The sequence below is a fragment of the Rhipicephalus microplus genome, chromosome 1, assembly GCF_043290135.1.
Source record: "Rhipicephalus microplus isolate Deutch F79 chromosome 1, USDA_Rmic, whole genome shotgun sequence".
NCBI classification, from domain to species: Eukaryota; Metazoa; Arthropoda; class Arachnida; order Ixodida; family Ixodidae; genus Rhipicephalus; species Rhipicephalus microplus.
The window spans coordinates 181,894,480-181,908,344 of NC_134700.1; the positions used below are offsets into that span (position 1 = coordinate 181,894,480).

The 13,865-nt window shown below is 43.7% G+C and overlaps 1 protein-coding gene across 1 annotated transcript in view; it reads right to left on the bottom strand.

The window, feature by feature from the left end:
- Window positions 1–13,865, bottom strand: part of LOC119178237 (clavesin-2-like) — a 66,908-nt gene that overhangs the window by 3,029 nt on the left and 50,014 nt on the right. Inside the window, exons 3-5 of the mRNA XM_075888578.1 lie at window positions 11,493–11,652; window positions 10,319–10,380; window positions 3,944–4,137 (exon numbers count right to left, since the gene is read on the bottom strand). Of these exons, the coding sequence (XP_075744693.1) occupies window positions 3,944–4,137; window positions 10,319–10,380; window positions 11,493–11,652 (416 nt within the window). The remainder of the gene's footprint in view (window positions 1–3,943; window positions 4,138–10,318; window positions 10,381–11,492; window positions 11,653–13,865) is intronic.

Here is a 13,865-nt window from a genome sequence, read left to right on the forward strand (position 1 = left end):
CACATCTTGGAGCTGGTTAGCACGGTATGTTGAACGTTGTTTGTGGGCACGAATTAGTGCATAAAAGGGCGCTCCTTTTTCGTGAATGCTAATTCACGTCAAGAAATAACGTTCAAGAATGTTGAATATTCTTTCGGTGTATGGCATCACATGTGGCTTGAGTACAAGCACAGCTGTGCTGTGCTCGCTTAAGTTCCCGTGATTATACATCAATCGATATTATGAAGGGGGAATGTTTTGTTACGTTTCATGCGTTACAAGCAAAGTTTTTTTGTAATTTAACTAGCCGGAGACAACGGGCGTTAGTGAGTATTATACAGATGGCAGGGGGATGTGTAGGATGTACTCGATGATGTTGAAACAGGATTCAGGCTTCAACAGTGTAGCGAACCTGACAAAGGCAAAACTGCACAAGGCGAGAGCTGATTGATAACTGTATATTTCGTTCAAATGAAAAAAAAATGCCGCTTACATTTGTGGCTGGAACCTACAACAGAGCTGATGTTGAACATAGCGAAGTTTTGCTAGAGATGCTAACTTTTTGCTAGAAGTATCAAGTATGGCTAGACTTGGCTATTCTTATCCAGTTTCGGTCGGTTCCTCATCTTACGTATACGTTTCTCGTCGTTTTGGCGGGAAGAAGTAATGTGACTAAGTATATGATTCCAGGTGATTAGGTCCAGTGGCTTGTTGTTAGAAATTGTTACGTTACTGTGGTCCCGCGACTAGCTGTTATATGGTTTTTAGCGGGAACATGTCACATGACTATGTGTTGCTTGGTTTTAACGAGAAGATGCCAAATTATTAGCAATCACGTGGGGTTACATGATTTTAGTCACATGACAAGCTCTTACGTTGTTTATGGCGGGAACGTGTGACAAGGCACGCTGTTACGTGATGTGATTTTAGTAATGTCACTAGCTGTTACATATTTCATGGCGACAACATGTCATGTGGCTTGCTGTTGAATGACTTCATGTGATTTGAGTCATGCGACTAGTCGTTAGGTGTTAAGCGTGGCTAGTTGTTACGTGGTTTTTGAAGGAGCAGGCCAGACAACTAGCTGTGACATGGTTTTGGCAGGAACATATCATTAGACACCATGTTATGATACGTCATTTTAGTCACTTTTCTACTTGTTTCGTGGTTTAAGACGGGAAACAGCTGTCATGCGGTGTTGCATGATTTAAGTCCTATGAACACTTATTGAGTGATGTTAGTTACATTAATTCATGTTGCCGTACGTTACGTGATTTTTAGTCATGTGATCAGTTGTTATGGCATGTCCCATGATTTTAGTCCCATGACTAGTTCGATGATGTTACGTGGTTTTTAGGCTCCTAAATGTTACGCGATAATAATAAATTGCTAGTGATGTGGCTGGTTTTAGGTGGTGTTATGCGATTTTGCTGACGCGGCTGTAATGCGCGATGTTAGGTGATTTTAGACGTGTGACAACTTCAGGAATGTCACGTGATTTTATTCCCGTGACTAGTTCTTACGTCACCTTACATAATTTTTATTTACATACCTGACTCGCTCATAATAGCCACAGAATTTCACGTCGGACAAATTCGTGCACGTTATGTGGGAGTTGAAGCAGAAGTTGAAGAAGATGAAGCAAGCGTGTACCGGCTGATGATAATGCTGATTTCTGTTCGCACTATACCGCGCAGTGAAAACCCCGAAAAGCTCCTCTCTTAAACAGAAAATATAGAATTACACACGCAACCTAGAGTATACAACAAAAGAAGTTAAGGGGCCTGCTGGAATTGTCGCGTGTTATCCAGATGTGCAACTTGACAGTGACGAAGAGCAGCCAGCCTTTCTGTGACACCATGTAACCTGAACGAAGATATATTGTGTGTGAACAAAATTCTGCTATGTGTGTGAACGAAAATGTATTTCAGTTATTTATGTGTGAACAAAGTTGTATTGTGTCGGTGAACGGAGATGTACGTCATTTATTGATGTAACCCCCCTGCTATAACGCCTTCGGGTGCTGCGGGTTATCTGATGAATAAAGAATAAAGAATAAATTTTTGCAAATAAAAACGGCTGCAGCAATATCTATTTGGGAAAATAGTAATCCATGTCTTAGCGCCATGGTGATCCCGCTTAATGAACGTGGGATAACATGTCTGGAAAAAGCGTGATGATGCTTTGGATGTTTTGTTAAATTTAGTAGGTTGAGCGCGCCATCGATAATGTCATTATTTTTTCATTTCAAAAGTGTAGTTAGCTGTAAATCAGCGCTTCTGTACTGAAATTTCTCGCTTGTTTCATGTTCTACCCTGTTTGGACAATGAATCCAACCAATTGGCCATTTTTCCGAAACAGGAACTCCTGAAAAGAATGGTACTTTGTTGTTATACGTGCCAGGGTCTGAAGTATCACCATGTTCGGTCTGTCATGGATCTGTTTTAGTGTTAGAAAATAAATGATATACTTTCATGCGGTAAATATCTGAGGCTGCACTGGTGTAAGAGGTTATTTGTGTAGATTCGATTGAGTAAGTTTTTACCTTGTAACCTTCCTGTCACAGGAACATTTCTATACATATCATGTGCAACAAAACCAGTACTTTTTAAGGTTGTCGATTGTAGATTCCAGATGTTCTGTCCTGTCGCACGTACTTACAAGCCAATTTTCTTCTTTTTCATCCATCCTTCTTGAGCTCCGTATCTAAGAGATGTCCTTTCTGCAAAAAATCTCAAGTGTCTCTCGCTTTGTATGAGCACTGCTCGCAGCCCGATAGTGAAAGTGGCTACGTTTTGATTTTATGTCAAAGGCTTGGTTGTTGTATAGAATTCATTGCTAGCCCCACATTCATCTTGTTTTAAGTCAGTATATCTAGATAACCTAGGTATGACGAAAAATATACGTCAGAGACTTGAAGTCACTCGTTCCTGTTAAATTATATGAGGGAGTTGGTCCATGGCATCTTCAAGTTGGCGCATTAGGGTACCGTGGACACATCGAGTGTTGCCGCACCCCTGCTCTTGCTGAAGGTACTCCATGATGGCGTATTGCAACTTGCGAAACAAGCCTTAGTACGCAGAACAGCAACTGCCCTGCATGTATGCTATTTCTGTGTGTATATATATTGAAGATTTTAGTTATGAATGTAGCACATCAATTTTTGCATGAGAGTGCTTATGCCGTGAAAAAAAAAACTTTTTGTTGGTAGTGTATGACTCATAGTTATGTCGTTAGAGCACACTTTCCTATAGAAAGGGACGTTTTTTCAATGGCTGTACAAGAGCTGTTTTGATGGTTAATTCTTTGTTAATTCTGGACCAACATGACACAAACCTCTCTTCTATGAGGACAGTTAGAACCTAGGGTCTCAGTAAAACAGTTATTTCCTGCAGTAAATGGTACTTCCCAGAAGAAGGCAGATTCTTCTCGTACAACGAACAACTTTCCAGAAAATTTATAGGATAGCGATATCTGAACATTTTGTATCATAACTTGCAACTATACATCATTAGAGTGCAAAACTCTGCGCTGCATCATAACTGTGTGCTACATCATTAGAGTGCAAAAGGGTTTGGCTAGAAATTATGCAAAGCTGTTTTATTTTGTAACACAGCTCGCGTTCCTCCATAACTATAGGCAATGTAGCACTTCTTAGAACAATCCAATGATGCAAGGATGAATTGGCTGCATACAGAATATGGGCTGAGGACTTTCATACTACGTGGAATAAAGTGAAACGATGGAGCACCAGGACGAATCGAATATTGACGGGAATTCATCTAATGCAGCGTTTAAAGCTAATAATGCGCGCAATCACCCTCCCCTTCGTCTATTGTTTACGAAGCTCTCAATGTAGACGGAGGAGATGCGCGACTCATCGACACTAGTGCTTATCATAGATCTAAGTACACACCTACACCTTAAAAGAAGGTAACTTTCTACCAATGAGAGGAGCACTTGCCTCGCCATTGATCATGACTCGTTGGACATCCCTAAGGTTGACGTGCGCCAAGTGACTTAGCCTGAATCCGCTCTCGTCAAGGATGTAGGTGAGGCCATTCTTCTGGTTGTCCTCATCCTCCAGCAGCGCCTCGAAGCTCATTGAGAACGCCCGGTAGATGTCGATTGTTTTGTGGATGCGCGGTTCCAGGGCACCTGCGCAAGTTCACAATGTTAGCCATTTATGAAATGTGCAAGGCCTCGTGTTTACTAGTTGTCCGAGTTTGCTACAGTAAACTCTGACAAGTTTATTCGTGCTTAGAACAATTTTCTCACGTAAAATGAGTTAAGGCCAGACATCACCGAAATACGGCAATTTCGTTTTTGTGGAGATTTACACATTCACGTCGGTTGAGCTTATTGTCCAGTAAGTTGGTCTTACCTGTAAGGAAATTATTCTTATACGTGACTATTGCACATATTCATCACCTTCCTGTCCCCATCATCATACCTCATCATATTTGTTTGCTTTTTTTTTCTCGTGCAGAGTAGCAGCTGAGAGTGTACTAGCTCCGGCCCACCTCTCCATCCTCCTCAAAATAATTTTCTGTCTCTCTCTCTCTCTCTCTCTCTATGCCAATTCAATACCTGACTCACGTCAAGCTCCAATAAATCTGATCGTTGTCGTGAATGCACGTATCATTATCAAAAAACAGGTATGCAACAAACTTGCTAATGTTGGTACACCGGGCCTTTGTTCTAGTTAATGAGACGCTGAAATGAAAAAAAAAATTCACAGCATATCGATGGAGTGAATAATGATGATGAATGGGGTGAAGCATTTGTCTGTCTGTCTGTCTGTCTGTCTGTCTGTCTGTCTGTCTGTCTGTCTGTCTGTCTGTCTGTCTGTCTGTCTGTGGATATATGCTGTGTTGGCTATGCACTGCCCTAGACCATAATGAGGTTTGCCCTTAAAAGGTTAGGCCATTCTGTTTTAGAGATTCTGGGATAGACCGCGAAATATGGACGCTAGAACAGCGTGAGCGAACACATTTTTGGCATTATGGTGCGACTACCTTGAATGACACTGAAAGAGAAAGAGGCAACAAGTTTAAGTACTTTCCTAAATTCTAAAAACATAGGTTTTATAACTCACTAATTAGTCTATGAACTCGGGTTCACACAGGTTAGGACCTACCAATGAGTCAGAGTTCACGAAAGACCAGTAAATTTTGGCAAGTATCGCTCAAGGTAGTCTATCCGAGTGAAAATTTCTATGAACCTGAGTGAGCCCTAAGAAAAAAAAAACTGGCCCCGGATCTGCATGGTGCAGTGCATATGCCATTGAAAGACGATAATCTTGCGTCTGGAGAAAGCGAAAGAGACATTTATTTGATGTTCTGCGCGAGAAAATCGGTGAATGGTATACTGGAGGCGCTGCGTTAGAGTGCCTCGAGCGTGCAGCGGAGGTGAACGAGCGCATCAAGTCACGTCACACGTGAGACATAAGCGCCATCTGGCAGTTGTCTTAAAAAACAAAGCGCGTGGCTCAGAGACGGATGTGCGCGCCCGCCTCAGAGGTGATAAGGTGTAGAACGCAAGGCGACGGGTAGGTGCCACTACCGTTTCGTTTTAGCAAAGCGTTGGAAACACTCGCCTTTCCGTGCAAGCGTTGCATGGTCAGCGCAGCGTGATAAGCGCTACGCTCCTTAAAATTCCTTATGTATGCCTTTTCTAGTAAAAGACACACATTCAGAATATATACGTATCGTTATGGTGCCCCGGACATGCGCAGTAATTGCTTTTTTTTAATTGACAATTGCACAAGCATGAAGTTTCAACCTTGAGCAACATAGGTGGGCGCTGTGGATAGGGTCGGCCGTTTCAAGTACCCGATGCCTTTAAGAATGGACAAATAGACAAATGTACAGACAGACAGACAGACAGACAGACAGACAGACAGACAGACAGACAGACAGACAGACAGACCAAAATTTTTGCGTCGAAGGTCCCCAAGAAAGACTATCGCCCTTAAAAAATGTATCTTCGGAGTCAATTAGAGCAAGTTATGTGCAACTTGCGGGCTTGACGAAAATGATAGTCTCGGTAACGGCGGCGGTGTGATCTAGCGCACCGTGTTCATCGCGGAAATGTCCACTATGGTCGTGTAAGAGCACCCTCTGAAGTGCACGGGCACTGTTCACGTTATCGTGTGACTTCGTGGCTGTCACTTGCAGCCCTCACCCTAAGCTCCCAATTCAGCAATGTGTATCAATTTTCTCAAGCTCCCTTATCCCAGCAGCATTGACAGGACAAATTGACTGAGCTTTAACTAAGCAATGGTGGCGCTAGGCCTGAAAATCTCCACTCTTCCGCCTTTTTTTTTATTTGATGCTCTGTCAGTGTCTCCGCCGGATGCAGGCTTGAATGAAAAGTGGGGAAGGTTCAACGAGCTGCGCGAAACGTCTAAGCTTGTGCCAGTACGCCACGCGGCGCTATTTCACCCCTGCCCTTCAGGTCACATATTGCTAGAAGCTTCGGTGCGCTGGCTCTGAGGCTGCGAAAAGCGTGCGAGATCGACGTCGGAGATAATAACGTCAAGGTTCGTAGAATTAGATGTACTTAGGCAGCTGGTTCAATGCCTGTTCCTGCTCAGTGCTCGCCTTATCTCAATCACGTGCCTCATATCGATGCTGCTTGTTTCAGTGCAGGAACTACGCAAGCTTGAATTTTTCGCGACTGAAGACTGGCGCCATACTAGTTTCCGCGTACAACTGAATACCGCTTGACGCTACTCGTATCAGCGCAGCTGACTTTCCGTCTGAGGAGATGGGGGGCGGACCCAGTGCCCAACGCCAGCTTCGATAACACCGAGGAAGGTGTATGTTGAAGTTTCGACAGTGCTCGAAACGTTCAATCGAAAATTTTCAACCGCGAGTGTCGTGGAGGAAGAAAGGAATCCTAGGAGCGGGCAAGATGCCAGGCAAGTATAGCATAAGCCAGCTTCCTCTGACGCTAAGCTAAGACGTTCTTGTAGGTGCTTGTTTTTGAGATGGCTCTTGGGGAACACGCCCTCCACTGTTGCCATACCTTTACAAGGTTTCGGTACCATGTGGCACACTCTCACTAGGCGCTTCGTAGCAACCCTGGTCGCAGTTGCCCTCACCACATGGTCTTTAGCGAGCATTATTCTTTCGCGCATACTACACATACTCAGAGGCCAGAGAGAGATGAAAAAAAAAACAGCAAAGTTAATGACATATTTGTTTACGATTTGCTACTGGTTGGGTAAATAGATGTTCAAAAGAAGATGCTGAGGGAGACAACCCCCAAAAAGGAAGTAAACACATAAACACTTCCAGGAAGTGCGTTATAATACATAGTTTCAGAAAGGCCAATGAACCGCAAGAACTGCAGTAGCGTTTGCATAGCCTATACTTCTACTCACGCATGGCTCGATAACAGCCTATTTAGCAGAGGCATTTTTCTTTATTCTCAACTTTTGCTGCCGTGGTTGCAAGTAAAACATCCCAGTCATTGAAATTATTTCGAATCTACGGCGACCTAGAAATAATTTGGGGACACTAAAGCTTCGCCTTTAGGAGTTGAACGCAATAGCGACATGTTGTTTCTAGTGCGTACTTCAAACACTTAGTGCATGAAACCTTTTCGAATTTGCTATGCACCAACTATACGTGGCCTTCGGGGAATAGGTGCAGTAGCGTGTGTGCCTTTTCTAGTGGGGTACCGGCTTTCAACCACGGAGCCATTATGATAATCACATATTCTGACGCCCGTTAGCAATGTACTCTTGTACCACGCATTATTATTGCAATATTTTATGTTGCATTGCGAAACATGTATACAGGACGCGTGTGTTTGTGAAGCATGAAAGCTACTTTCACTACATTTTCAAGCGGAAAAAAGTTCTCACCGTTTGCACAAGCAGAGGCGGGTCCGTGTGGCAGAACATCCGCTTGCCACGCAAACAACTCTGGTTCGATCCCCAGTTGGACCCAAACAGGCCTGCTTCATTCCCCGCTCTGCTTCAGGATATTTTATTATTTACCTACTTTGTTTGCACCGTTCTCAATTTTTCGGTAACACACAAGATGATGATTTTTCGCTCACAACCAACTACACCGACGCCGACGTCAGAACTTCTGCGAAACGAGCTCTTTAACGCCATCGCGTAAATTTTACGCTTTAGTTCACCCTATAGAGACAGTGGCGGTACCTTCTCGTTACAAGAAAACCAAATTTAATTTTTTCTTGCCGTTGTTCCACGCAGCACCGTTTCGTGTTATGGGCACCTTATGGGCAAGAAAGCTACACTATTTTAACAGCGAAGTGGCTCCAGCTCGGCGCAAAATGTTTGCAGGGACCGAGAACTGTCTTCATCGTGCACGAGCACACACTGTCTTCTCCCTCCTCATTGTTGTCCAGTTCGCTTCAAGTACGCGTGCGCCGACTTCTAAGCGGTTATGAACAGAAGAATTGAAGAAAATAGGGGTGACCAGACAAATCGGCACAGATATAACGAGTGGAGAATGAAAGGTATTGGAGAGATAAAGAGTTCGCCGGCATGACTTGTAGTAATCCTGGTGGGTGAGACAACGAGTAGAAAAACAGAGAAAAATCTGAAAGAAGAAAAATAGATCCTTGCCCCCCCCCCCCCCCCCCAAAAAAAAAAAATTCTTCGCGAGACGGGATTCAAACACGGGTAGCTGCAATGCCACACAAGGGTGGCGCTAGAACGTTTTTAGGGGGAGGGGGGTATTCATGGTGTTTTACTTTGGAGGGTGGGAGAAAGGGTAGCACTGATATGATGTTTTGAATATATTTGCTTTCAGATGGGTAAGGGATGCAGGCGAGAATTTCAGGGAGCTGTTGCACTGAGACGCGCAAAGCTTGGCACATTGAAGATGACTGACCGTCAAGGAACTTTCAACGTACCAAACCTACTTACGACATATCAAAGCACAGCAACAACAACCATCTACAACATAGTGGCATATGGAGTTAGCTTAAACACGTGAGGATCGACCAGCTTCCACGCATTAGTACAAACCTACCGATCTTTGAATAAATGGATAAATTTTTGGTATTCGATTGAGCCTACATAAAAGATTACTCGCATGAAATTGTAAGTACTCCGAACATTCTGTCGGGACCAAGTAATTGGCTTATGTTTTCCACAAGGCATTACTTGTTCAGTTAGTTTAGCCGTCATTTAATGGAATGAATTTCTAATACCGCGTTCAGCTCATTTCTTTTCTTCAAGGGGGTTTTCACAACCGGATAAGTGTAAAATATGTGGGTTACGTGCGCCTTGTCACTGTCGTACTTGTTTACCTACATAGTGTGCATGATACATTAACCAGGCGTTGCGTTGTTATCAAATATCTCTAGCTATTTCCATACCGCAAATAATAAAAATTTATTTGCCTGTTCCGCGTACAGCTGCTCAAATCGAGGGCACGGTTTTGAGCAGTTACCACTGTGCTCGCACGTTGTGAAATTCTTGATGCACGGTGGACAAGTGCTCCTTTGCAGTGGAGATAGAGAGATGTAGACTTTATTAATTTCCGACAGATTTCTGGGGTGGGCTCCCACCTAGGGGCCAACGGAGAGACCATATGATCAAACATAATTTGCAGTCCTCATCACAGATATCGCTTAGGAACGACACCCCTCCCCAACTCTTTTCATACCTATCTCCATTTCATCTTTAAAAGAATAACCAATCTCTAGGAGTGACGCAGAAGTGTGACGCTTAAATAGCTCCCCCTTTATTGTTCAGCTGCAATCTGAAGCTCAATATGTAACGAAGGGGGCCATATTACAGAATCTGAGAGAATACCTGATGTTCGCGGTGTGCAACCTGAAAACGAGTTACCGAAGATTGACTGATGCGCTAATTGGCTTATGTTGACATGAAGTGATTCCTACGTAGGAGGTGAAAAAAGAAGCGAACACACACGAAAGCCTTTTCTGAGAACCCTCTTGTTTCGTCACGTGGTAGCATAGGATGCTTCATCTAATTGATATAGAGACACTTAGGCGTATGTATCAGTTGATCGTGAAAACAAGAGCTTGTATATAATAAAACAGAGAGATAGTCAGGAGGCTAGACTGAGATAGTTGGAGTAACACAAGAAGGTGATGAATGGGCTGTGTGATTACTAATGCTTGCCATTACTTTTCAAATGGAATGGTTGTACAAATTATCACCGTCAAATATAAAAAATACGGTGCGCAAAGAAGATGCGCGAAAAGGCAGTCACCAAGTGAATAAAGCCAGTGTTACTTGAATAATGCGGAGACGATGATGTAGTTGCGAGTGTTACATGCCTGACCGAGCTGGCAGGCGATCGCACGACTTAGGCGCACTTACCTGCTAATCCAAACACGACTGTGCGCCCCTGACTGTCCTTTTCGAAGAGTGGGAAGAAGTACCTGTGCAAGGGAGATGGCAAAAAGAAAACGGACATATAAAATTTAATTTCCTGCATGTACTGTTGCAAATGTATTATTTTTTTGTAAAGCACCCGTGTATCCCATGCTCCAGGAACACAATAGTTGCAGGATTAACGAGGACGCTGCTGATTAACATTGCGAATGCCCTTGAACCTGTATAATACTGTTATTATTGCGATATCATTCATGCAGATCATCCAACAGACTTTTGCTGTCGGTGTCGCCGTGGCCGTCATGTTCCGTCATGGATAACATCCCCCGTACATCTGATGTTCTACTCCCTCGTAAAAAAGCGCGCCAGCAAGGGTGTCACACGTTGCTCAAGCAGACATCAAACAAGCCAACCCGTCTTCCCATCTTCGTGAGACTGAGGCTGCATTCCATACATCCCTCCACATGTTAGACTTGCCGTTGAATGCTAAAACAGGATAGGAATCGCCCCGCCTGTCTTGAAGGAGCATGAACAAATGAGTAGGGGGTTGTCGCTCGGGCAGCAGCTGTTAACTTTGATTGAAGTTTGTGGTCACAATCGGCAGTCATCAGCGGACGGCTCGTATGTCCTTCTGCGTATTGCACTCTCAACGCGAATAGACTGCGAAAAAAAAGCATCTCTCCTTGGAACGGCCGCCTTCTCTTACCCCAGCGTTTATAGTGAAACGCGACATCAGATTGAAAAGAGTTAGCTGCCAACCTTCCTTTCCACAACGTTGCAACTTATTGCTCTTGCATTAGTTTATTTGCCTTTGCGGTGAAAACCTGATTTCATAAATTGCATTTGTGCACATAAGGTAGAAAATCGGGAAATGAATACTACTGATCAACAGCATCGATTGTAATAAGAATTTACCTACTACGCGGGCAGATTACGCACTTCTGCCGCGTTTATTGTGCACAGATTACTAGCGACGTTTATTCTGCCCTTCGACAAAAGAAAATTCAACCTTTGTTCAGCGCTGCAGCTGCCTATGGCGCAAAGCAGTATCGCTCACGTACTGCACATGCCGAGTCGGGTGCTGTTTCCGCGTTCGAATGTATGTACGAAAAATTCCTGCAAGAGCATACAACCACAAATGTCGGTGTTCACCGCTCACCCCTTCGCCAAGAGATCACGCAGGGACTCATCGTAGATGTCCGGGCATTTGAAGAATATGGGGTACTGCGTTCTGACCGTGAGGTACTTGTCCAGGGTCTCCTGTGCGGAGCTCATGCAGTACTTGCGTGCGCGCAAGAACCTGAGCAGGAATTTGTCATCTGCGACACAGAAAAAAAAAATACAGAGTCAGCAATAAAGTTATTCAATGACTACAGAATGAGTGACGCGGTAGACAGATATATATATATATATATATATATATATATATATATATATATATATATATATATATATATATATATATATATATATATATATATATGTATATATATATATCGAACGCGTTATTCGAAGGTCGTAGGTTTGATTCCTGCTCACGGCAAGTTATTTTTTCACCAACTTTTCTTTCTTCTTATTTACATTACATTGGTTCTAGTAACTTCCCTTATACATTCCTTGGCATTATTGTCTGTTGTGCCTGTGCGTGTTGGGTTTCTTTCAACGACTTCTACTTTGCGGGTAATATTTATTACGATTTCAATTGTAAAGCGACAGGTGGCCTAGGAAGAACACGTTGTGTAGATCTCTTCGCGGAACAGCTTGTAGGGCTAAGTGTTGATTACCCAGACGAACACTATAGTAGCGGCCCATAAGAATATCGTGAGCGCTGGTGAAGGGGTATTTCAAACCTTTGAGTGAATGATAATAACGAACTTGAAACCAGGTAAAGATAAAAAATATTAACACTTGCTTTATGGATATAGACAACGAGTTACTGTTACCTTCGTAATGCGTCCGTGACGTGAGAGTGAAACTTTATTCAAGAAAAAAGGAAATGAAGGATTTTGGAGCTTCTATGGTTGCGGCCTTGTGTACAAGTCTCCACTGGCCTTAGCCGCCCGCCGGACTTGATCGAGGAGCTGCACTCCAGGGTCCGAGCTGGCGAGTTGAGCCTCCCACTGCTCCACACTAGGTTTTGGAGGTTTGCCGAGAAAATCGGCTAAGTCACTTGGTTTACGATCGGAACCCCACGAGATGTGGTAGAGAGTCGGCCTACTGCTGCACGACGGACACACGGCCGCACAAAGCATTGTGTGTATACCATGTGACTTCATTACATGGGGAAATAGATTTGTCTGAATTTTTCAAAGGTCGGCGGCCTCTTCCCCATAAAAAATTTGTGAGGTCTTCTACATTTTGCCGCGTGAAGCACTGGTGAACGAGAATCTCTCTATGTAAAATTGCTATGGTCATTGACAGAGAGATATTCTTAGCTCGGATTACAAAACGCGCGAGCTAGAGCGCCCGCCCTTTCGTTGCCTTCGAGCCCAGCGTGCCCCGGGCACCAGATCAAGCGATGGTGGTGAGTGAGTTTGGGTCCTAGCGGCTTGAGCCCCATTGCTGGAAGGTGGCCAGTTAAATAGAGCCGGCAGGCCTCCTGGAAATCGGATAAAATAATTGATGACTCTCCTCTACGCTCTTTAAATTTTACGGCTAAGGCTATGGTCATCGTCTCCGCCTTTGTAGCTGAGGTCGTGCACACGGAAGCACTCGTCAGCAGCGCCATGTTGTTGTCGACGACAGTAATTGTGTACCCTTGCCAATCCTAACTGGCGTGAAGCTTCAGAGAACGAGCATGACAAAATACGCAAATTGTGCCCAAAAGTAACAGCTCCACCAAATGGTCCTCAATCCAGAGAAAGTTTTTTAAGCTACCGACCAAGACACAAAAGGCCGCGTTCTACATACACAAGTACCTAAATTTAGTTGGTAGGAAAACAAGTTTAAAATAAATTGCGTACACGGACATCAATCAGGAACTACGGCAGACGTGAAAAACAGCAAGACTGTACTCCGCCACTGTCAAACGAACGCAAGACAATAAGTACTTCATGAATAACAACTGACTACGGTATAATGTGTTGCCTGCATTTTGAAAGCCAAACTACGTCTATAAAATGTGCTTATGAACGCTACTAGGTGGCAAGACTAAGCGACCTAAAAATACACCTACACCTATTCCATGCAGGGACATTGAAGTCGGAGGTAAAAAAGGCCTTGTGAAAACAGAAAAGAAAAGAAATAACTAAAATAAAAGAAGCTTTCATCCTGTTATAGAGAATGACATGCTGGCTCAATATACTTCGGAGCGTTTAGTGGCTTTATATTTATCATTTTCCTTCCATAATTTTGGGCATAAAAAGTAGTCTGTCATTGCCTGCGGTAAACTTCATCATTCGTCAGCGGCCGCAACGTCGACTTCCGTTGTCTGCAGCAACCGTAAGATCGCGTGGTTGCGTTCACGTTTGAATGCTTAAACTCATCTTTTTCTTCCTTTTCTTCCGTACAGAAAGGCTAAAACAGAAGCTCA